This window comes from Salvelinus namaycush, chromosome 20 (genome assembly GCF_016432855.1).
Source record: "Salvelinus namaycush isolate Seneca chromosome 20, SaNama_1.0, whole genome shotgun sequence".
Classification (NCBI taxonomy): Eukaryota; Metazoa; Chordata; class Actinopteri; order Salmoniformes; family Salmonidae; genus Salvelinus; species Salvelinus namaycush.
This window is the reverse complement of record NC_052326.1, coordinates 34,307,497-34,332,072: the sequence shown is the minus strand read 5'-3', so window position 1 is coordinate 34,332,072 and position 24,576 is coordinate 34,307,497. Positions and strand designations below refer to the sequence as shown.

At 41.7% G+C, this 24,576-nt stretch overlaps 1 protein-coding gene across 1 annotated transcript in view; it reads left to right on the top strand.

Annotated features, from left to right (window-relative positions):
• LOC120064775 (sodium channel protein type 8 subunit alpha-like) overlaps positions 1-23,225 on the top strand; it is a 91,527-nt gene extending 68,302 nt beyond the window's left edge. Inside the window, exons 14-27 of the mRNA XM_039015380.1 lie at positions 2,695-2,868; positions 3,098-3,454; positions 3,894-4,055; positions 4,226-4,519; positions 7,755-7,872; positions 8,128-8,282; positions 9,180-9,353; positions 15,724-15,846; positions 20,026-20,310; positions 20,606-20,659; positions 20,848-20,985; positions 21,106-21,210; positions 21,430-21,700; positions 22,060-23,225. Of these exons, the coding sequence (XP_038871308.1) occupies positions 2,695-2,868; positions 3,098-3,454; positions 3,894-4,055; positions 4,226-4,519; positions 7,755-7,872; positions 8,128-8,282; positions 9,180-9,353; positions 15,724-15,846; positions 20,026-20,310; positions 20,606-20,659; positions 20,848-20,985; positions 21,106-21,210; positions 21,430-21,700; positions 22,060-23,225 (3,576 nt within the window). The remainder of the gene's footprint in view (positions 1-2,694; positions 2,869-3,097; positions 3,455-3,893; positions 4,056-4,225; positions 4,520-7,754; positions 7,873-8,127; positions 8,283-9,179; positions 9,354-15,723; positions 15,847-20,025; positions 20,311-20,605; positions 20,660-20,847; positions 20,986-21,105; positions 21,211-21,429; positions 21,701-22,059) is intronic.
• The last annotated feature ends 1,351 nt before the right edge of the window (positions 23,226-24,576 follow it).

Below are 24,576 nucleotides of genomic sequence, written 5' to 3'. Positions count from 1 at the left end.
TGGAATTGTGATACAGTGAATTATAAGTGAAATAATTTTTGTAAACAATTGTTGAAAAAATTACTTGTGTCATGCACAAAGTAGATGTCTTGACCGACTTGCCAAAAGTATAGTTTGTTAAAACTTCTTGTGAATAGGGGGGCGCTGTTTTCACTTTGGAAAAAATCGTGCCCAAATTAAACGGCCTCGTACTCTGTTCTAGATCATACAATATGCATATTTTTATTACTATTGGATAGAAATCACTCTGAAGTTTCTAAAACTGTTTGAATTATATCTGTGAGTAAAACAGAACTCATTTGGCAGCAAACTTCCATACAGGAAGTGAAAATTCTGAAAATGAGGCTCTGTGTCAGGGCCTGCCTATTCAACTGGCTTTTATTTATGGATCTGTATGCACTTCATACGCCTTCCACTAGATGTCAACAGGCAGTAGAAGGTTGAATGGGGTGTCTAGCTTGATGTGAAGCCGAATAAGAGCTTTTGGAGTGACAGGTCCGCCCTATCGTCAGTATTCAGCTGCGCGCCGGGGAACCTCACATTGTCTTCTGGAAAGCGTTCGGTATACACTACGAATTGCTCCGGCTCTGATTTGATTGGATTCATATGAGAAGAACATCATAAAGTAGGATTTTCAATCGAGTTTGACCAGTTTATTCGACGTTTATTGGGAATTTTGGAATTTTTCGTTCCAGGCGCCAAGAGTTGATGGGCATGTTCGCGCCACAATGCTAGCCAAAGTTGCTAATTTGACAGAAGAAATGGACATTCTAAAACCAAACAACGATTTATTCTGGAAATAGGACTCCTTGCACAACATTCTGATGGAAGATCAGCAAAAGTAAGAGAATATTTATGATGTTATTTCGTATTTTTGTGGAATATGTTGGCTCCAACACGGCGGAGAATAGGTGAGCGCTGTCTCACAATAATGCATGCTGTATGTTGTAGCAAAGTTATTTTAAAAAATCTAACACAGCGGTTGCATTAAGAACCAGTGTATCTTTCATTTGCCATACAACAAGTATTTTTATGTAAAGGTTATGATGAGTTCTTTGGTTAGATTAGGTGACTGTCCAAAATATCTCCGGAGATTTTGGTGAATTGTTGCTACGTATTCACAATGTATAACCACGATTTGCAGCTCTAAATATGCACATTTTCGAAGAAAACATAAATGTATTGTATAACATGATGTTATAAGACTGTCATCTGATGAAGTTGTCCAAAGGTTAGTGATTAATTTTATCTCTATTGCTGGTTTTTGCGAAAGCTATGTTGGCGGTGAATAAATGGCTTTGTGTGTTTGGCTATTGTGGTAAGCTAATATAATTCTATATTGTGTTTTCGCTGTAAAACACTTAAAAAAATCGGAAATATTGGCTGGATTCACAAGATGTTTATCTTTCATTTGCTGTACACCATGTATTTTTCATAAATGTTTTATGATGAGTATTTATGTATTTCACGTTGCTCTCTGTAATTATTCTGGCTGCTTTGGTGCTATTTGTGATGGTGGCTGCAATGTAAAACTACGATTTATACCTCAAATATGCAAATTTTCGAACAAAGCATAAATGTATTGTATAACATGATGTTATAAGACTCTCATCTGATGAAGTTGTTCAAGGTTAGTGATTCATTTTATCTCTATTTCTGGGTTTTGTGAAAGCTACCTATGCGGTGGAAACATGGTGAAAACATGGCGTTGTGTGTTTGGCTATTGTGGTTAGCTAATTTAAATACATATTGTGTTTTCGCTGTAAAACATTTTAAAAATCGGAAATGATGGCTGGATTCACAAGATGTTTATCTTTCATTTGCTGTATTGGACTTGTGATTTCATGAAATTATATTATATGATATCCCTGTCCCGTTAGGCTAGGCTATGCTAGTCAGCTTTTTTGATGAGGATGCTCCCGGATCCGGGATGGGTAGCACTGAAAGGTTTTAACAAGAAATTTGTGGAGAGGTTGAAAAACGAGTTTTAATGACTCCAACCTAAGTGTATGTAAACTTCCGACTTCAACTGTACGTATAGATTGCAATTGATTACTGCTACAGTGCTATTTGGGTTGTTAATCAGATTCGTCCCGACGTTCTTGAGTCCTAGTCTTTTTTGCCTTTTTTTTCTTACATTTGAATTGTTTGACATTTTACTGCATTTTTAGGAGCTAGTAACATAACAATTTCTCTGCACCTGCTATAACACCTGCTAATCCGTGTATGCAACCAATAAACTTTGATTTGATTTTTACAAATAAGCTCAAATCCTCGTCCTTTTAAAGTACACTCAACTCGCATAATAAGGCTGATTTAAGCCATTGGTTAAGTTGGTGTTTTACAGTGCATGCTATTACAGTAAAATACAGTAAAATACAAACCCCAATCTCCCATCAATTTAATTGATTACATTTACAATAACGTTTTACTTTTTTTTTTTTTTTAATTATACTTTTTTTTTTTACATAATGCTGTGTCATTGGTTACTGTACTTACTTGCCACTAGCTGCCTGTAAGTTCCTGTCAAATTCATGGCAACCCCTGTACAGTGTAAATTGCACCTTCGATCCTTGAATTGAATTTCAATGAATCTCCTGAATTGAAGTGGGGTTGACCCCAACCCTGTGTCCTACACTGGCAGCTTGACCCTAGGATCAGACTGTTAACCTTTTTCTCTCTTTGCACTCACAGGTTTTCACTGGTATCTTTGCTGGTGAGATGTTTGCCAAGCTTGCTGCTATGGATCCATACTACTACTTCCAGGAGGGCTGGAATTGTTTTGACAGCTTCATCGTGACCCTCAGTTTAGTCGAGCTGGTATTGGCTGACATTGAGGGTCTGTCTGTGCTCAGGTCATTCCGATTGGTGAGTAAGAAAAGGTGTGGATTGGAATGAGGGACCGTATTGATAACCCTATGGCCCTGATGTCCAGACAATTCACAGCAGGTGGGGGAAAGGGTTCACTCTGCAGCAGAGTTAGCTTGACATGACTAATGCCCAAATACTCATACAATATGATCAACATTTATTGAAATGTAACCCCCCACTCATTCAATTCTATCTTTCCTCCCCTCCCCCTCTGTCTCTTGTCTAGCTGAGAGTGTTCAAGCTGGCCAAGTCGTGGCCCACACTCAACATGCTGATCAAAATCATTCATTCTTCTGTGGGAGCCCTGGGAAACTTGACCTTGGTGCTGGCCCTTATCGTCTTCATCTTCGCCGTGGTGGGCATGCAACTGTTTGGAAAGAACTACAAGGACTGTGTTTGTAAGATCGCTATAAGCTGTAAGCTTCCTCGTTGGCACATGAATGACTTCTTTCACTCATTTCTCATGGTGTTTCGAGTTCTGTGCGGGGAGTGGATCGAGTCCATGTGGGACTGCATGGAGGTGGCCGGCCAGAACATGTGCATGATCGTCTTCTTGATGGTCATGGTCATAGGCAACTTGGTGGTAAGAAAAACAACCTTTGAAATATGGGAGAGACTATAAAGACACAGCTGACACTTAAACCGACAAGCAAAAAAGTAAAATTCACCCTTACCTTAACCCTAACCTTAAGTAAACCCTTAACCCTGACCCTAACCCTAACCTAATTTTATACAATTCGGAAATGAAATATCGGTTTGGGCGTCAGTTGTGTCCTCATAGCCTTTTCCTTGAATTATCCATATTTGAGTAGCAGTTTCTTACATACCCTACTTTTTGAAGATCAGGCCTCTCTTTACTTTGCGAATTAGAAGTAAGTTGCATTTCTGCATCCACATGTAACTCATCCAATAAATATGGTTTGAGCATTAGCATTTTGGTCTGGTTAAGCCTGATGTCAGAAAGTTAGCGGTTAGTGACACACCTGCTTAGACCTTCTGTCTATGCACGGCCCTCTCCCCAGGTGTTGAACCTGTTCCTTGCCTTGTTGCTGAGCTCGTTCAGCGCAGACAACCTGGCACCCTCGGACGATGACGGAGAACAGAACAATCTGCAAATAGCTGTCGGTCGAATAAAGACGGGGATTGCCTGGGCCAAGGTCTTTGTAGCCGAGGTTATGAAGAAGGTATGCTGTGATGCCATGTCATCTATGTTCAGTTATATATGACATCACTCTGATGTCATTGTTGAATTGTTTCTGGGTTGTTTTTACACCAAGACAAACCCCTGTCCCAATGTAGCTGAATGCCAGTAGTTTTGTCCTGACTGATTTTGAAATATATTTCTGATTGCGAGGAGGAGGAAGAAGCAGAAGACGAGCAGAAGCCTCTTGATGAGTTTGACGAGAAGCTTAACTGCATTGCAAACCAGAAGGGCATAGACATCAACCGCGAGTTGGACTACATCAACGGCACTACCAGCGGCATCGGCAGCAGCGTGGGCAAGTACATGATCGACGAGGACCACATGTCCTTCATCCACAATCCCAACCTAACCGTGTGCGTTCCAATTGCGGTCGGGGAGTCAGACTTCGATAACCTCAACACTGAGGACTTCAGCAGCGAGTCAGATGCGGAGAACAGCAAAGACGTAAGTATGGAGTGATGGGGTGATATATTCTTTGTATGTTATTTAAATCTAGAAACGTATACTTTTGGGTGGGGGTTATATAAGGGGTAGGTGGGTGGGTGAGGAAGGTGGTTCATCGGGAAAGGGGGAGGGGTGTTTTGGGTGCTTGGTTGGGTGGAAGCTTTGACGAAGTTCTGTTGGAGATTTAGGATAAGTTGTGACTTTATCAAAGAGGGTCTATACAGAAAGAGGCCTTTCTAACGGCCATTCCAATACAAACCCCTGATCACGCTAGCTAGCAGTGTTATGGCCACCAAGCTAGCTACGAAGAAACACGTGATCACCTCAAGTTAACGAGCTGCACCAAAATGCACTTGTGCAGTATAGCACTCCTTGAAATAAAGTTGTTTTTAAGAAATACGAAAGTGTGTCAGTTTGTCACTTTTGCAGTTATGTAGTGATGACATATTCAGCTACCCGAAGCTAGCCAATTTATTTAGATTCTGTGAAAACCTACAAGCAACTTCTAAGAAGTCATAAGTATGAGCCCTCTTAGAGGAGTGGATGCTAACACATCACTCCAATTCACAGAGAATGATGAAACCACCTTATTTGATTTAGCTAAACCTCACCTAACTTAACATGTTTCATAGCTAAACCAACTAGTTAGTTAGCTAACTGCACAAATAACAGAATGTATTTTTCAAACCTAGATAGCTAGCTACTGAAACAAATGCAAACAAATCTGTAACTCAAATCAGAACAGTAATAGCTTATACCATTCAAAAGATACAGCTATTTTAGTAATCACATAGTCTTTCACAAGTTAAACCGTGGCTAATGTGTTTGCCTTTATCTGCCACCAACTCTCCTGATGAGCAGAAGGAGGTAATGTATACGTTTTGTTAGCAAATGCAAGCTACAATAAGCCAATGATGAGACGGTGATCATAGAAATAGAATTCCTAGAAGTGGAATAGCCCCCTGGGCCATGGCATTTTGACTTCCCCCTCATGGGTACACTCAATATGGCTGACAAGGTATGCTGAATTGCTACGTTAACATGGAATGTTCATTCAAATGATGATGTGGCTTTGTAATGTCAATTGTGTTGACTGTGAATAAAGCACAAATTGAATGCTGTACTTCCAGCTTTATTTTTTATCATGTGTACACTCAAAATGGCCGCCGGTCTACCATCACTGACCCATTGACTTGAATAGGGATGTCCATTCTAGGAATTCTATTTCTATGACTGACTTTGACGGTAATGTATAGCTACGTTTATGTTAGCTAATACAAGCTACAATATGCCAATGATGAGAAAGACTGACTTTGTGACTAAATAGGATTTAGCTAATTGTGTCAACAAAGTGCTTACTTTCACTTGCGCATCTTCCTAGAAATAGTTAAACTTCAGAAAACAAATTAATCCCAGCAAATATTTATTCGTTATAGCAAAACCTCATGCCTCAAGCTCATTAGTATGCTGGCACCCTCTACTAACCACTATTGCTATCCAGCATATTCCTTTTAATTAATGTGCTTGCTTCAGTAAGACCACTACTGTTAAATAGCTGATGCAATCGCTCAAATTTTCTCTAGGAAATGTACCTTTTCTAGTTATAAATGTAGCATGATGCTTTGCAGAGTAGCCAAATACATGCCGAGGTTCTTGAGATTGCAGTCAATGTACTGTAGTAGATGATGTAATGGCTTAGAGTGCGTGTGTGTATATGCAATGCGTGTCTTTTTATCCACTCATCAACACTGGACTGAGCAGTGAACACAGAGCGTTGAACACAAAGGGGTGAACACAGGAGACCGTCAGATGGCCTGACGTTTCAGAACATTTGTTTAGACATGGCAGTACCACTGACTCTGCAGACTGACAGTCAGACAGACGAACACGGCTTTGTGTCTGTGAACGTGTGGGAAAGGTCCTCCTCACTTGTACAGTATGTGGATATGTTGGGGAGCTCTGATGCTTGGGTCACCTTGACCTGGTTTGCAGGGGGAAGGCATGCAGCAGCTCCAATACCTGTACCAGATCCCCAGTCTGCTTCGCTCCCTGTCTCCACCAACCACACGGCAGGCTATCTTGCAGCTAAGCCAGTGACAGCCCAGCCCTGCAACGCTTGGATGGACACGGAGCCCCTGTCAGCCAATCAGGGATCTGTCTGGCTGTTTGTGTTAGAGAGAGAAGAGGGAGAGAGAGAGAGTGTGTGTGAGAGAGAGGAGCACAGTCCTTCTGCTGAAGATTCAGGATTCTAAAGTGCAGCGTCATTCTTCTGTGAATTCGATTGGCTCTGTGGGTGTGCGTATGTGCATGAATGCTTGTGTGTCCTGGTTCACCTTAAATTATCGTTGAGCTGTGAGATGATTTATTAGGTTGGCTAGACCAGGCATATACTGTATGTCTGTTTAAACGTTTCTACCTAAGCTGGTCGAGATCAGCCTCAATACATTTACATTTTAGGCCTATATGTTGAATCCTCTCTCATAACCATTTCTCTGTAATCAGATCAAATAATGCTTTGGTAATTGTGGTTGTTTGTATCTCACAGACACAACAGTCCAGCATCATTACAATGAATTAGACATGAATTTAAAAGCCCAGGCATATATGTTAAGGCAATCCTTCCCCCACCTCCCTTTAATTAACATGTTTATCATATCAATTCCCCTCTTGAGTGTCATATGTTTATGTCCTGTGCGTCGAGTAAAAGTTTTTATCACTGGATCTAATGCTGTAGTCTATTTGCATAAAGAGCAACAAATCATGCATCACTGTCAAATCTGCAAATGCATATTTATCAGTGACCAGCCCTATTAATGTAATCAATCAGCAGCCAAGATTAATGACTAGCTAGCTAGTTAATGTTGCTAATAATACTCATGTCGGGGCAAATAGACAAGGTTACCCACAACTCCATGGTTGGAATGCAAGAGAATGTGTTAAACATGCAGACAACATGTAACATCTAACCTACAACTGCGACACAGAGTTTTTCCTGGTTAGGTTACGTTGCCTTTAAATCATGATGCCTATGATGTACTGCATCCACCGAAAGGGTGAGCGGGTGACTAGTGGATGCTTTTGTAGGCAGTGGGTACCACTGGGTACCAGTGGGTACAGTGGGTACCACCATGTATCTTTGTACATACTAGCTCATAACACCACTGAATGTTCAGTGATGTTAGGAATTTAATTTGAGGTTCCTCCTCTCCTATATCTCTCCTGTTGTCTGTCTCAGCTTGATGACACCAGCTCTTCGGAGGGCAGCACCATAGACATCAAGCTTGACGTGGAGGAGGTGGTGGTGGTGGAGGTTGTGGAGGAGTTCCTGGACCCAGACGCCTGCTGGACAGATGGTAACTAAGAACCCACAGACACAGGCTTCAGTCTGGCCACAATAGCACTTAGCATTTCATTTATGCTAACTGATATTTAAGCCATGCCAAGTGTGGGTCTGTGAGTGTCTGTCCTCATCTCCGGTCTGTATGTCATAATGAGGGCATTTTGTGTGCGTGCGTAGTCAATTAAGTGTACATGCCCTAAACTTATTCATCTGTGTGTGTGTGTGTGTGTGTGTGTGTGTGTGTGTGTGTGTGTGCCCTCTCTTCCAGAATGTGTTGCCAAGTATACGTTTTTGTACTTGCCCATCGACCATGGCTGGGGGAAGCACTGGTGGTTCCTGAGGAAGACAAGCTACCTGATCGTGGAGCACAACTGGTTTGAGACCGTCATCATCTTCATGATCCTGCTCAGTAGCGGGGCGTTGGTATGAACACACACACACACACACACACACACACACACACACACACACACACACACACACACAGTTCACCTCATACCACACCATTACGTACTGTCTTACAGAAACCATATCAGTTCTGACAGAATGTACTGAAATGTAAAAATTAAATCAAGAAATATTTTATTCCCCCTTCTTGCAAAGTGTAAGTCTTAGCGAGATCATTACTTTTTCCTTTCTTCTGCGACTGTTGCTAATGGGCAACAAAGTACTGTAATACACCAGCTTTTTAACTTAGTTTGCAGCTTTCTGGGAGACTGTAGCCAAATAGTGATTCAGAACACTTACGTGTTCAGGAATGGACAGAGGGATATATCCTATAGGATAGTGGGTCTGAGGGGACTATTAACCCTACAGTACAGAGAGAGCCTGTTCCATCACCTACAGTAGCCTACCTCCTCTTTCACTGCTGTGGGCACTATGTAAACACCACACATTCTGAGAGGATTCAATTGTTGTATCAGAGAGAATTCTAAATTCACATTCACAACATTTGCCATGGACGTAGGGCAGTATCAACTTTAGCACAGTTGAATCCCAAGACATTAAAGACGCAATCAGTAAGTACAATTTCTGGAGAGAAAAAAATACTGTATATAAAAAGCCAATGTAACACTTTTTGGAGGACAGAGAAAGGATAATATTTGCTCATGTTCCCCATTGCACCTTTAACACTATATCATTTTAGGATAATTCATATTTCAACAGGAAAAGCAAATGTCAAAACCAGCTAAAACACCTTTAACCATAGAAAGGGTCAGGAGTTTTTACATGGCCAGGAAAAACTCAGAGGCATAATCCTAAAACAAGACGTCCAGTCACATCAGTGTTAACATGCTGGTGTTCTGTTCCCTCCCCCAGGCCTTTGAGGATGTGTACATAAATAAGAGGAAGACCATCAAGATTATCCTGGAGTACGCCGACAGCGTGTTCACCTATATCTTCATCCTGGAGATGGTGCTCAAATGGGTGGCCTATGGTTGGGTCAAGTACTTCACCAACGCCTGGTGTTGGCTGGACTTCTTCATTGTGGATGTAAGTAACTTCTCCAACAGACTCTGTTACTTCCTGCCCCCTCTTAGGATTTTTCCCCTCTTCTTTTGTGCTGGTCTCTCTTTCAATATATGTTTATCTCTCTTGCTTTGTCTTCTTCATGTTCTTCTTTGGCTATCTGTTGTCTCTTGCTCTTCTCTCTCTCTGTGAGAGATGATGAGCTTTAGTGTCCTCCTCCCATGTTGGATGCTGTTTCCCTTCAAGCATACTGTAGCTGTAACTATTTGTTCCTGATCTGAGACGACTTTGATAATAAGGGACTTGAATATCTCAAATGAGGATGCTGCAGTATGGCCATTGAGCACTGATCGCAGATTCTAGGTTATGAACAGGACATCAAATCATTGCCTATTGACATAGACCATTTAACCGGCATAGCAAAACCCTGCACAGGAGAGTGGGGTAAGTTAAGCCACCTACTTTTTAAAACCGTGTCTCTCTTTATTTCCCAAACACAATTCAACACAATCATAATCGCTTTTTTGTTTTTATAATCCGTTTAAGCATCTTTTAACACTGGCTTAACACGTAACAAACCATTTTTTAAAACACTTTTAACATAGGCCAGACCCTGTTGTTACGTCATATCCCAGCGATAACGCCTTGCATTATGCCTGGGAAGAAAACATTTCAATTTTCTCAACTTACCTCAAGGCAAACATTTTGACTATATTAGCCCACATAGCTACAAGGATGCACTTTCATGCTAGCTTAAAGAGACCCCAACTGATGTATAGAACAATCTTAAAATTATTTACTTTGGTTTAGATACAAGCATCATGAAACCTCTAACACAATACATTCATTTGACTTGTTGAAAATCGTTTTTTTGGACCTAACTTGCTTATCTGGACCTTTCTTCCTTCACAGACTCCATGAATGATGACCTCTGTTTAAATATTTGGTCAAATTATACATTTTGTGTATGGTGTCCTAGAAACAAGGGTGGCTCAACTTACCCCTTTGTCTGACTCTCCCCTATGGGGGCATATACACAAATACAGGGGTGGAATGAGTGGTGACAGGCAGGGCGAGTGATGGGGACAGTCCCAAAAAAATATAATTTTTAAGGTTTACATTTCACACATCACAATGCCACACAAGCTGCTGCTGTAACAGCCTCCAATCTTCTGGGAAGGCTTTCCACAAGATATTGGAACGTTGCTGCGGGGACTTGCTTCCATTCAGCCACAAGAGCATTAGTGAGGTTGGGCACTGATGTTGGACGATTAGACCTGGCTCGCAGTCGGCGTTCCAATTCATCCCAAAGGTGTTCGTTGAGGTCAGGGCTCTGTACAGGCCAGTCAAGTTCTTCCACACCGATCTTGACAAACCATTTCTCTATGGACCTTGCTTTGTGCAAGGGGGCATTGTCATGCTGAAACAGGAAAGGGCCTTCCCCAAACTGTTGCTATAAAGTTGGAAGCACAGAATTTTATAGAATGTCCTTGTATGCTGTAGCATTAGGATTTCCCTTCACTGGAACTAAGAGGCCTTGCCTGAAGCATGAAAAACAGCCCCAGACCATTATTCCTCCTCCACCAAACTTTACAGTTGGCACTATGCATTGGGGCAGGTAGCGTTCTCCTGGCATCCGCCAAACTAAGATTCGTTTGTCGGACTGCCAGATGGGGAAACGTGATTCATCACTCCAGAGAACGCATTTCCGTTGCTCCAGAATCCAATGGCTGCGAGCTTTACACCACTCCAGCCGATGCTTGGCATTGCACATGGTGATCTTAGGCTTGTGTGCGGCTGCTCAGCCATGGAAACCCATTTCATGAAGCTCCCGATGAACAGTTAATGAGCTGAAGTTGCATCCAGAGGCAGTTTGGAACTCAGTGGCGGGAAAAAGTACTCAATTGTCATACTTGAGTAAAAGTAAAGATACCTTAACAGAAAATGACTCAAGTATTTGTATTTATGATGGATCCCCATTAGCTGCTGCCAAAGCAGCAGCTACTCTTCCTCGGGTCCAGCAAAATTAAGGCAGTTTAAAAAAAATAAAAAAACATTACAATACATTCACAAATTTCACAACCCACTGTGTGCCCTCAGGCCCCTACTCCACCACTACCACATATCTACAGTACTAAATCCATGTGTATGTATAGTGCGTATGTTATCTTGTGTGTGTGTGTATGCATGTGTCTGTACCAATGTTTGTGTTGCTTCACAGTCACTGCTGTTCCATAAGGTGTTTTTTAATGGTTTTTTTTATCTAATTTTACTGCTTGCATCAGTTACTTGATGTGGAATAGAGTTCCATGTAGTCATGGCTCTATGTAGTACTGTGTGCCTCCCACAGTCTGTTCTGGACTTGGGGACTGTGAAGAGACCTCTTGTGGGATATGCATGGGTGTCTAAACTGTGTGCCAATAGTTTAGACAGACAGCTCGGTGCATTCAACATGTCAATACCTCTCATAAATACAAGTAGTGATGAAGTCAATCTCTCCTCCACTTTCAGCCAGGAGAGATTGACATGCATATTATTAATATTAGCTCTCTGTGTACATCAAAGGGCCAGCCGTGCTGCCCTGTTCTAAGCCAATTGCAATTTTCTTAAGTACTTTTTTGTGGCACCTGACCACACGACTGAACAGTAGTCAAGGTGCAACAAAACTAGGGCCTGTAGGACCTGCCTTGTTGATAGTGTTCTTAGGAAGGCAGAGCATCGCTTTATTATAGACAGACTTCTCCCCATCTTAGCTACTACTGCATCAATATGTTTTGACCATGTCAGTTTACAATCTAGGGTTACTCCAAGCAGTTAAGTCATCTCAACTTACTCAATTTCCACATTATTTATTACAAGATTTAGTTGAGGTTTAGGGTTTAGTGAGTGTTTTGTTCCAAATACAATGCTTTTAGTTTTAGATATATTTAGGGCTAACTTATTCCTTGCCACCCACTCTGAAACTAACTGCAGCTCTTTGTTGAGTGTTGCAGTCATTTCAGTCGCTGTAGTAGCTGACGTGTATATTGTTGAGTCATCATCATATATAGACACTCTGGCTTTACTCAGTCAGTGGCATGTCGTCAGTAAAAATTGAAAAAAGCAAGGGGCCTAAACAGCCACCCTGGGGAACTCCTGATTCTAACTATATTGTATTTGAGAGGCTTCCATTAAAGAACACCCTCTGTGTTCTGTTAGACAAGTAACTCTTTATCCACATTATAGCAGGGGGTGTAAAGCCACAACACATATGTTTTTCCAGCAGCAGACTATGATTGATAATGTCAAAAGCTGCATTGAAGTCTTAACAAGACAGCCCCCACAATCATTTTATCATAAATTTCTCTCAGCCAATCATCAGTCATTTGTGTAAGTGCTGTGATTGTTGAGTGTCTTTCCCAATAAGCGTGCTGAAATTCTGTTGTCAATTTGTTTACTGTGAAATAGCATTGTATCTGGTCAAACACCATTTTCTCCAGAAGTTTTCTAAGGGTTGGTAACAGGCTGATTGGTCGACTATTTGAGCCAGTAAAGAGGGCTTTACTATTCTTGGGTAGCGGAATGACTTTAGCTTCCCTCTAGGCCTGATGGCACACGCTCTCTAATAGGCTTAAATTGAAGATGTGGCAAATAGGAGTGGCAATATCGTCTGCTATTATCCTCAGTCATTTTCCTTTCAGATTGTCAGACCCCAGTGGCTTGTCATTGTTCATAGACAACAATAATTTTTTCACCTCTTCTACACTGACTTTACGCAATTCAAAAGCACAATTCTTGTCTTTCATAATTTGGTCCGATATACTTGTGAAAGTTACCAAGTAACCCAGTAAAATAATACTTGAGTAAAAGTCTAAAAGTATCTGGTTTTAAATGTGCTTAAGTACAGTGGTAGAAAAAGTACTAAATCGTCATACTTGAGTCAAAGTACAAAATAAAAGTAAATGCTATACATCAAATTCCTTGTATAAGCAAACTAGAGGGCACTATTTTTGTATTATTTTTAATTACGGACATAAAGGGGCTCACTCCAACACTTAGACATAATTTACAAACACAGTAGTTGTGTTTTGTGAGTCCGCCAGATCAGAGGCAGTAGGGATGACAAATTGTTATATTGATAGGTGCCATAATTCTGTCCAGCTTGAGCATTCTAAAAGTAACGAGTACTTTTGTGTGTCAGGGAAAATGTAAGGTGTAAAAAGCACATCATTTTCTTTAGGAATGTAGTAGAGTAAAAGTAATTGTCAAAAATATAAAACGTAAAGTACGGATGCCCCAAAAAACAATATAAGTAGTACTTAAAAGTATTTTTACAAAAGTACTTTACACCACTGCTCGGTAGTGAGTGTTGCAACCGATGACAGATTATTTTTACGTGCTACGCTCTTCATCACTCAGCGGTCCCGTTCTATGAGCTTGTGTGGCCTATAACTTCGCGCCTGATATGTTGTTGCTCCTACCCGTTTCCATTTCACAATAACAGCACTTACAGTTGACCGGTGCAGCTCTAGCTTTTTTTGTTGCATATCCCAACTCCCACTGAGAGTGGGGTCACAGCCAGGGTCTGCCATTATCAACGGCAACCATGGATTAATTATAGTTAAGTGCCTTGTCGGCTCGGGGATTCGAACTAGCGACCTTTCAGTTACTGGCCCAATGTTTTAACCGCTGTGTGTGTGTGTGTGTGTGTGTGTGTGTGTGTGTGTGTGTGTGTGTGTGTGTGTGTGCGCCTGCCTGCCTGCCTTGCCTGCCTGCCTGCCTGCCTGCCTGCCTGCCTGCCTGCCTGCCTGCCTGCCTGCCTGCCTGCCTGCCTGCCTGCCTGCCTGCCTGCCTGCCTGCCTGCCTGCCTGCCTGCCTGTGTATTGTGGGTTACTCAGAAGGTGCATGTCTCTCCTCAGTTTCTCCTTACAGAGCCAGAGGAAGGAGGCATGGCGGCCACTCCCCACCTTTTCCTACAGGGGGCGTCAAGCCGACAGAGGCTGAAGGTGACCATCACCCCAAAGAACAATGACAGTGTAGTAGCCTAAAGGACAGTGGAAGCTTCAGCGTGCCATTAGAAAAGCCAGGGGACATACATGGACAAAGGCTGTGTGTATATGTGATAGAGATCATTTAAATATAACATCTACAGAAGTTTTCCTCTTTGAGAAAAAGAAACCCATGGCAAAGAAGAGCATAGTGTCATGGGTAGTACTCAGTACCTTACAAATATATTTAACATACATTCTCATGAATGAGCGAAACCGAAAGATCAGCTCATTCTCAAACACAGCCTTTGTAAACAGTTCCCAGAAGAGAAAACGTCTGTCCCTCCAGAGCTGTGACAAAGTACAGTATTTGTCATTGCTAGACTTTAAATATGTTTTAGACATGATTTTTGCAAATCCTTTCGAATGAAACTGTTCCATTTCTCAAAGGCCATCCAACAGTTCCCCCACCACCCGCCAGTATCACATTATCATGGGTGGTCATGAGAGACAGAGGGGAAGTGAGCTCACGTTTTCTAACAGGTGTGGTGTCCCATGGTCTCTTTGCCTCTCTGGCTCCTTGCTCCTCTCTGTCCTGTAACTACTCTACATCTTGGGTCCCGTGGGTCTCCTTATGTAGGCTATGGCTCCCTCATGAGTACAATTTTTGGTCTAGAATAGAATGAAATGTGAGTATGAGATGGCTCATGCATGTGCATATTCAACCTGTACCTTCTCTCGCAGGTACCTGTAACAGTGTATCTCTTTAAATTAAAAGGAATGTTGAACTGCAGTCAAAAGGCTTGGGGGCTGGTGGTTGAGAGGCCAGGGTAAGGTTCTTGTGGTTTTGTCTCGGGACTCTCCCTTTCACAGGTTGTCCTCTCTCCTACTCGTCCCCACAACTGCCCTCACCTTCCTGGCTCCCATTCTCCATTCTTATACTCAACTGGTACTTTGTGAATTGTTTGAATAGTGTGCGTATACTGTGTCACTTTGAGTTCTTATATAATATCTCCCCTCAAATGTCCCCTGCTTGATTTGGCTACCTCTTTTTCTCTCTTCCCTTATTTTTCCCCTCTTTTTCTGTCAACCACATGTTTCTAACCACGTACACTGTAAAGCCTTTTTTCAAGCTTCACCTGCCTTACAAACTAAAACAAAACAGACTCCCTAAATATCCAGATAAAATTGGGGCATCTACTATTCCTTGAATTCTGCAGAAGTTTTAACCGCTGCTAAACTTTACTCTCTTTATATTCAGTTTGTGTACATATTGGTACATATGCATACATATATAAACAATGCATATATATGTATAAATATCGATATGTGTTATTCATTTTCTCTAGCAAATTGGTCCATCTATCTCTGTTACCAATTCTAACTGTTTGGACCCTCTCTCTTCCTCTCTCTCTCTCTGTGTATAGGTGTCTATAATCACTCTTATAGCTAATGCGATGGGCTACTCCGATCTAGGGCCCGTTAAATCACTACGGACATTGAGGGCCTTGAGGCCCCTTAGGGCCCTGTCTCGTTTTGAAGGGATGAGGGTAAGATCTAAAACACCAGGCAGCTGGTCCATCTGCATGTCCATTCATTAGATACAGAACCAATGCATGCTATAATGAACTAGAAAGCAAAAATAATGTTAGAAAAGCCAAATGGGGCATTTAAGAAAAAAATGAAGAAATTTAACACAATTCTGTCCAAAAGGAAAATGCATGCAACATTCTACACATGCTCATCTATGACACGCTATTTGCATGAAAAGATCATTTCAGAAAGTCATGATGCAGCTGATATGAAATCAATGATTATCTCAAATATGGATAAAGTATGCATTTGAAAGCAATTCCAGGTTAATTGTAATGTTAAAATGTTGATTGGTTAAAACGGCAATATGTTGCAACGCTGCCTCATCACAATGTCAAAACAGAGTATAGATGTGGAACTTATGAAAGAAGACTGGAGAATGAAGTCACTCATCCCATATGAATGAGATGTCATTTTTAACTGAAACTGGCAATCTATTGTACTTATTTTAGAGCCTTCACTTCTACTGTCGAGAGCTTTCAAGCAAGAGATCCTTCCTGTACCCTGTTCCTTCATCTACTGTTTCACGTGTCTCACTCAAACATTCCAATGTAACACATGGAATGTAACACATAGCCCACACCAGCCCAAACCGGGCTAGCCCACACCAGCCCAAACCGGGCTAGCCCACACCAGCCCAAACCGGGCTAGCCCACACCAGCCCAAACCGGGCTAGCCCACACCAGCCCAAACCGGGCTAGCCCACACGAATCCCTCACCAGCCCTACATCAGAGTTTTCTAACCCAGAGGCCAAACAGGCCAATACTTCTGGGAACGCCTCTCGACACAGGCTCGACAGACCAGACCGGGGTTTGGGATGTCAATGAGAGAAGTGAAAAATGTATCCTTAGTTGTCCATTTTTTTAAATTGATTTCTAAAAAACGTATTAAAGTAGCTGAACATCCTAATAGAAGTGACAAACTGACACATTAAAATGTTGGTCAAAAATAACTTTATTTCAAAGGAGTGCCTTTGATTTGATGGCCTGCACATGGTCAGTTTGGTGCATGTGCCAAACTGTTTCTGTGCATGAGTTTAGCTAGGGAATTTCTATTGGAGAAGCTGTTTCTGGGCATCTTCATACTGAACCATCTTTGCCGAAATGGGCTAGCCATCACCAGCTCAACACAGGCCAGCCTTCACCAGCTCAACACAGGCTAGCCAACACCAATCCCAACACAGGCTTGCACACAACAAATCCCACACCAACCCAATGTGGGTTAGCCCAGCATGGGCATTCCCACACCAAGCCCAGCACGGGCCAGCCCACACCAAGCCCAGCACCGGCCAGCCCACACCAAGCCCAGTACGGGCCAGCCCAAACCAAGCCCAGCACGGGCCAGCCCACACCAAGCCCAGCATGGTCTAGCCCACACCAGCTACTTCATAACGTAGAGGCGGGGGCTCATTCAAATATTTGTGGGTGTGGTGTGCACACAGTTATTTTTGTGCAACCATTACTGAGTGTCATTCCAGTTTAAGGATTGCATTGTGTGAAGCCCAAAAAAAGTATTGACTTGTACAGTGCCAATGAAGAAGTGTTTCAAAAAATTTAAATAAGTGCATGTGGCATATAAGAAACTTTACAGTTTCTCTTGTAAAAAATATATGTATGATAGTAACAACTTGGTTGTCTACAATGTAACACATTTGCTAAATACCTTTAAGGTTGGAATATTATACTATTTATTTAAAGCTACAAATTCTAACTTTTTAGGCGACCCGACCAAATTTACTGAGAGATGTGAGTTATAGATCTTTAATTCCTGTTGAAAGCAAGTCTAAGAAGAGGTAGATATGTTCTATGTGTGCTATTTCTATGCTTCCCGTTCTGAACTTTCGGTTTTGTACATCAGCTGAATATACAATATATTTGGTTATGGAAAATATAGTTCACAGCGGTTTAGATGGTACAATGACTGTCTATACAATAACTGCTTGTTTTGTCACATAAACTGAAGTTAGGCTAACTATTAGAATTTTAGCAACCAGGAAATGGCGGCGTGATTCTGCATAGTGCATCTTTAAGTAAATAAGTTACATTTGAATAAATACCTGCCCTGGGGCCAATGTGGAGCCGATGAGCAAAAGCACATTGGCTCAGTTTGGGCAGTACAGGGGGCCAATAGCTTAGCCTGCATAGAGCCCACATCGTGCCAATGTGGTCATGTTTGCTGGTACCAGTTTCCAGTAAGCACCATTATAGAAAACAGAACGTGTAAGCTGAGCCATTGGGCAGGGCTTATTTGTTGAAGCTTTGGCACGTGACGCCTACACCAAGTGAGACGCATAGTAGCATTTCTCACAGTTTAATATACCATAGTCTCTTATTGGTTTTAAGTTTCAGGTAGTATCATCTGTCAATTTCCTGTGAAGGATTTTACCACTGGTTGTTATTCTTGAAAATGTTGGTCTCTCCGACTTGTAATTCCTCCCATATGTACAATTCAGATGTGTCTACTGTTCTCCCCACATCCCTAGTTATGTCATGTCACCAGAGATTGGTGAAGTACTGTATATCAAGCACCAGAATTAGTGTTTCTGTCTGGACTTCATCTGGCTGTAGCATTATGTTGCAAAATATATTTATTATGTCTGTATCGCTGAACCCGCGTTACAGCGTGATTTGCACTTTAAAGGCTATGTTCCTGTGTTAGAGGAGACTGCATTCACAGTATGTCAGCTTACTCGGAAAATACCTTTAAATGATCTGTCTTGCAATCTGTAAAGCTTCAGCGATACAGTTTGAATAGAGCCCTCAACCTCCATAATACAGGATTATTGTGCTGTTATTTGACTGATAATGCCTGAAATATTTACATGCAAGCAATGCACACATGCCAGAAAGCCATGTTTCTCTTCTTGACAACAGCAGTTGACAATAACAGAAAATCAACAACCATTTGCCGGTAGTAGGCGTTGTTTTTTAAAATATTGATAAGGTAAACTCATAACATCATCACAGAATTTAGTCAGCCTAGTTATGAAGAGGGAACCAGGTACATCTTCACATCATTATGATGTCCATTTAGTGAGGTTAGCTCCCTAGTCTACTCATCAAATCAAATTGTATTTGTCACATTCAACTTATAGTGAAATGCTTACTTACTAGCCCTTAACCAACAATGCAGTTAAGAAAATACCTAAAAGAAAGTAAGAGATAAGAATAACACATGATTAAAGAGCAGCAGTAAATAACAATAGCGGGGCTATATACAGGGGGTACCGGTACAGAGTCAATGTGCAGGGGCACCGGTGTCGAGGTAATTGAGGTAATATGTACATGTAGGTAGAGTCATTAAGGTGACTATGCATAGATAATAACAGAGAGTAGCAGCATTCACTGTACAATGCAAATATTCTGGGTAGCCATTATCGCTTGCCGTGCGGTAACTAGGTGTGTGTTTAGTTGAGGTCGTTTGCCATAACCACAACACATTCCGAGGGAAACCTTCAGCAAAGTCCTCTCATCTCAGTTCTGATTGTCTTGTCAAGTTGGGAACATGGCTCTGTACATGTGCCTGTATGACTGTGCATGCCAGGCTCAGCTTAGCTGTCTGAGAGCTGCTGGGTGTCCTGCATTAAAAAATCCAATGTACATCGTCAGAGCATTACACCGTGTGCTGCTGCTGACACCGCCACAACCTATCCAGGCACCTAAGAGTGTACTCATTAAAGGTTTCAAATAGGTACACCAAAAATGGGATCTCAAACTATTCACTGTACTTCCCCCACTTTTTTTATTGTCACTTACACGAGATAGATGCAGTGAAATGTGTTGTTTTATAGGGTCACCCATAGTACAGTGACTCTGGCACAAATTAGAGGCTTGCTCAAGGGCGCATCGACAGATTTTTCACCTTGTCAACTCAGGTATTCAAACCAGCAACCTTTCGGTTACTGGTCCAATGCTCTAAACACAGGCTCATTTTAACACCAGTATACATCATTGGTGACGTCAGTTGCATATGATAGAGTAATAGCAACATATAAGTCATAGTCAAGATAAACCAAACTGATGTGCAAATCACATAAGGTATATGACCTTTATCTCTGAGAGGGAGTGGGTTTATTTTTGTATATATGTGTGAGTTGTATCTCATGCTGCTCCTGTTTCCTTGGTTACATGTGTAGGTGGTGGTGAATGCCTTGGTTGGAGCCATCCCCTCCATCATGAACGTGCTGCTGGTGTGCCTCATCTTCTGGCTCATCTTCAGTATCATGGGGGTCAACCTGTTTGCAGGGAAGTATTACTACTGCTTCAACGAGACCTCAGAGGAAAACTTTAAACCCGACGTCGTCAACAACAAGACTGAGTGCTTTGCACTAATCAACGCAAATTACAGTGAGGTCAGGTGGAAGAATGTCAAAATTAACTTTGACAATGTGGCTGCAGGATACCTGGCACTTCTACAAGTGGTGAGTTCAAGGTCTTTCCTATCAATGTTTTGACTTTTAACTAATTTGGCCCTCCCACAGTGGAGGTCAAAGTTGATTGGACATTGAACAGTACTTAGACTGCAGGATTCAATTCTCATATTTTTCAATCAATGGCTTCTTACTGTACCTTTATCTCCTTCATCTTGTAATTTTCCTCCTTCCTCTTCAACACCTCATTCTAATTTTCCTCTCTTTCTGCTTTACCTTCATTCTTCTTCCTCATGTTTCTTTTCCATGTTTTCTCACATTACTTTATATATCCCCTCTCTCACAGGCCACGTTTAAAGGCTGGATGGACATAATGTATGCCGCCATTGATTCTCGGAAGGTATGCCTGTCACTTGTATGAGATTTGTCTCCCTTTTGTTTGTTGGTTGGTATTTTGTGAACAGATGTAACATGTTCCAGAAGAACCTACCAATACTAACTTGTAGCGAAAAGGGCTTTTGAACCCACAACTTGCAATGTAATGAGGGACAATTTGGAGCTTGAATGTGTTTTTCCTGCTCTCTGTAGGTGGAGGATCAGCCGATCTATGAAGACAACATCTACATGTATATCTACTTTGTTGCCTTCATCATCTTTGGCTCTTTCTTTACCCTCAATCTCTTCATTGGTGTCATCATTGACAACTTTAACCAGCAAAAGAAAAAGATAAGACCTATTTTCCTTATTCCATGGACCTGTTGATAAGATAAAACTAGGTTAAGAAGAGGTTCCCACATTCTTTGGCTCAACAAGGTTGTAACCAGATGTTTTCTTGTGTCCCTTTACTTTGGAGGTCAGGATATATTCATGACAGAAGAGCAGAAGAAATACCACACTGCCATGAAAAAACTTGGCTCAAAAAAACCACAAAAACCTATTCCGAGACCACTGGTGAGTCTCTTCCTATGGTTCCTTTAGCCTAAGGGCTGCTTTGGGGAGGGGTAAATTAGGAGTTCTAATTAAGGTAACATTCAAAAGACATGTCAAACTAAACTTTACTAACCAACAGACCTTCCAGAATGTACCCTAACAAAATGTGCCTTGCTTTGATTTGTTAAATCTACTAACTCTCTTTATCTTTCCTCCATAATGTTTTCTCTTTTCTCTCAGAATAACTTTCAGGGCCTGGTATTTGACTTCGTGACGCAGCAGGTGTTTGATATATCTATTATGATGTTGATCTGCCTCAACATGGTGACCATGATGGTGGAGACGGACGATCAGTCAAAAGAAACCGACATTATTCTCTACTGGGTCAACTTCGTCTTCATCGTTGCCTTTACTACCGAGTTTGTGTTAAAGCTCTTTGCCCTTCGCCACTACTACTTCACCATTGGGTGGAACATCTTTGACGTGGTCGTGGTCATTCTCTCAATTGTTGGTCAGTAGTGATTTCATCCCTTTCCTCCTACATGCAGTTTGCCTATTGTCATCCATGCCTGGTATTTGAGTCCTAGAACTTGAGTTGCTGTTTTAATTACTAGAAATGGATTGATCTATTTTCTATCAAAAATAATCTGTGTAGAAATATCTCATAATTATGAAATTTAAGGCTTGGAAAAGTGAGATCATATGTTAACATCTTCCCCTAGTGGCCCAACAGTCACAGGACAGTTTGTATTATTTTTAAATATCTATATGACCGTGTTATGGATTTAAGGAAACATACTAAAAGGATTGCAGAACATACCAGCAATAATACATTTCTCCCTATCCTCTTCTGTCTGCTTCTCTATCCAGGCATGTTCCTCGCAGACATCATTGAGAAGTACTTTGTCTCTCCAACCCTCTTCAGGGTGATCCGACTGGCTCGAATCGGCAGAATCCTGCGTCTGATCAAAGGGGCCAAGGGCATTCGGACTCTACTGTTTGCCCTGATGATGTCCCTTCCTGCTCTGTTCAACATCGGGTTGTTGCTCTTCCTGGTTATGTTCATCTTCTCTATTTTTGGCATGTCTAACTTTGGCTATGTCAAGCATGGGGCAGGAATCGACGACATGTACAACTTTGAGACATTTGGCAACAGCATGATCTGCCTGTTTATGATCACTACGTCTGCCGGCTGGGACGGTTTGTTGTTACCCATTCTCAACTACCCCCCAGACTGTGACCCACAACTGGAGAACCCAGGTGCACCGAATACAGGCGACTGCGGCAATCCCTCGGTAGGGATTTTCTTCTTCGTCATGTACATTATCGTCTCCTTCCTAATTGTGGTCAACATGTACATTGCCATTATCCTTGAGAACTTCGGCGTTGCGACTGAAGAGAGTGCCGACCCGCTCAGCGAAGACGACTTCACGACCTTCTACGAAATATGGGAGAAGTTCGACCCAGACGCCTCGCAGTTCATCACCTATGGCAAGCTTGGTGACTTTGCAGACTACCTAGAGCACCCGCTCCGTGTTCCAAAGCCCAACACCATAGAGCTGATCTCCATGGACTTGCCCATGGTGAGCGGGGACCGGATCCACTGCCTCGACATTCTGTTTGCATTCACCAAGCGGGTACTAGGCGATACCGGAGAGCTGGACATGCTGAGGGATCAAATGGAACAGCGCTTTATTGCGGCGAACCCGTCCAAAGTGTCTTATGAGCCCATTACCACTACTCTGAGGCGCAAGCAGGAGGACGTGTCGGCCAAAATCATCCAGCAGGCCTACCGAAACTACCTGGCTAGACGTGGCTTCAAATGCAAGCGCAGACCGGCCAATAACAATAATGTAAAGAATGGTGGGACGAATCCGGAAAAGGAAAAGAAGGAGGGTACGCCCTCCACTGCCTCTCTCCCCTCCTATGACAGTGTAACCAAACCTGACAAGGAAAAACAGGATGAGAACGAAGGAAAAGCAGGGAGGAAGGAGAAGGGCAGAAACCAAAAATCCGTCAGGGAATCTAAGTGTTAGAGTATTGGAATAATAATAACAGTCATAACAATAATAATTATAATAATGTAACTTCAAGCAAAGCGAGAGGAAACCATCTAACCGACACAGATGTACAGATTATTTCATTTGCAAGAAAGAAAAATAATAATATTAATAATTTTGTTTAAAGACTTCATACTATCGATGCAGTGAAGCAGCTCCGTCTCTTACAGCTTAAAGAGACTTGAACTTGATTTAAACCAAACATAATCAGCGTACTGTGTGACATTGTTGCATCTAGACTACTGATCTTAACAAAATGGAATGAAAAACAGACAAAATATGAAAGAAATGGGCAGTTCCCTGACTGGTGGACTACACATAAGGAACATAACTTTTCACTAAGAGGAATGAATGAGAAACGCTGATAAGGGATCTAATGTTTGGGATTCCCGCCAGCAATGGATTCCCATGGAAATACAGAGCTATGCAGGAAAAACATGGAAATACTGCTCGACTTGAAGAATCACCTTCGAAAAGCAGTCAGAAGGGACTCTGTATCATTGAATTTAGTCATTTATGGAGCACATTTATGTACATTATCAGTCTATATGAACAAACAGAAGAACAGCTGAGGAGAGAAAGACAAAAACCCATAGTAGCCTAAAGTAAGGGTTTTCCATTTGGGTTGTTAATGCTGAATATAGTATCTCCACAATTTGAGCGGCAAAAAAAGGTTACAAAAAAAACATCTACAATTTTCCCATGTCACATAACTCTTCCTCACCTTCTATCTTTGTTATACCCACATCAAAAGGCTTTTACTACATGGGCTTTCACACCAATTTGTTAAGGGGCTGTTGATTAGGGAGTCACCTTGGGCCAAGGGCTTACATTTACTCAGTCATATTTCCAAACAAATACATAAATAATTGTGCTTGTTCAATTCATAGAAATGACTTGCATGATGGCATGTTTTGATCAGAAATCTTGCATGAATAATCATAGTCCACAAGACACTAATACTCAGACCACAACAGTGGCTCGACCATAGGTTTGAGGTTGTCCACTGTCAAAAATTCAACGTTAGAAGTAAATCATTGGTATTATGATGATAAACTTTGGTGTGGAATACCAACATTGTGGATTGTATGAGGAGAAATAGAAAATGTTATTGCTGCTATGGGATGCAGAAGAGAAGGGAATGGGTGTCTGTGTGTATGTATTATTGACTGGATTTGATGGATCGTTTTAAATCTTAAAAAGCTTATATATTATTTGAATGCAGCAATATCACATACCTAATCGACCATGCCATCTGCCTTTGTTTTTGTGTTGGATGAGGGCATTGTGGGAGTGTCTAAGTGTGCAGGGAATTGATGTAGCAAGG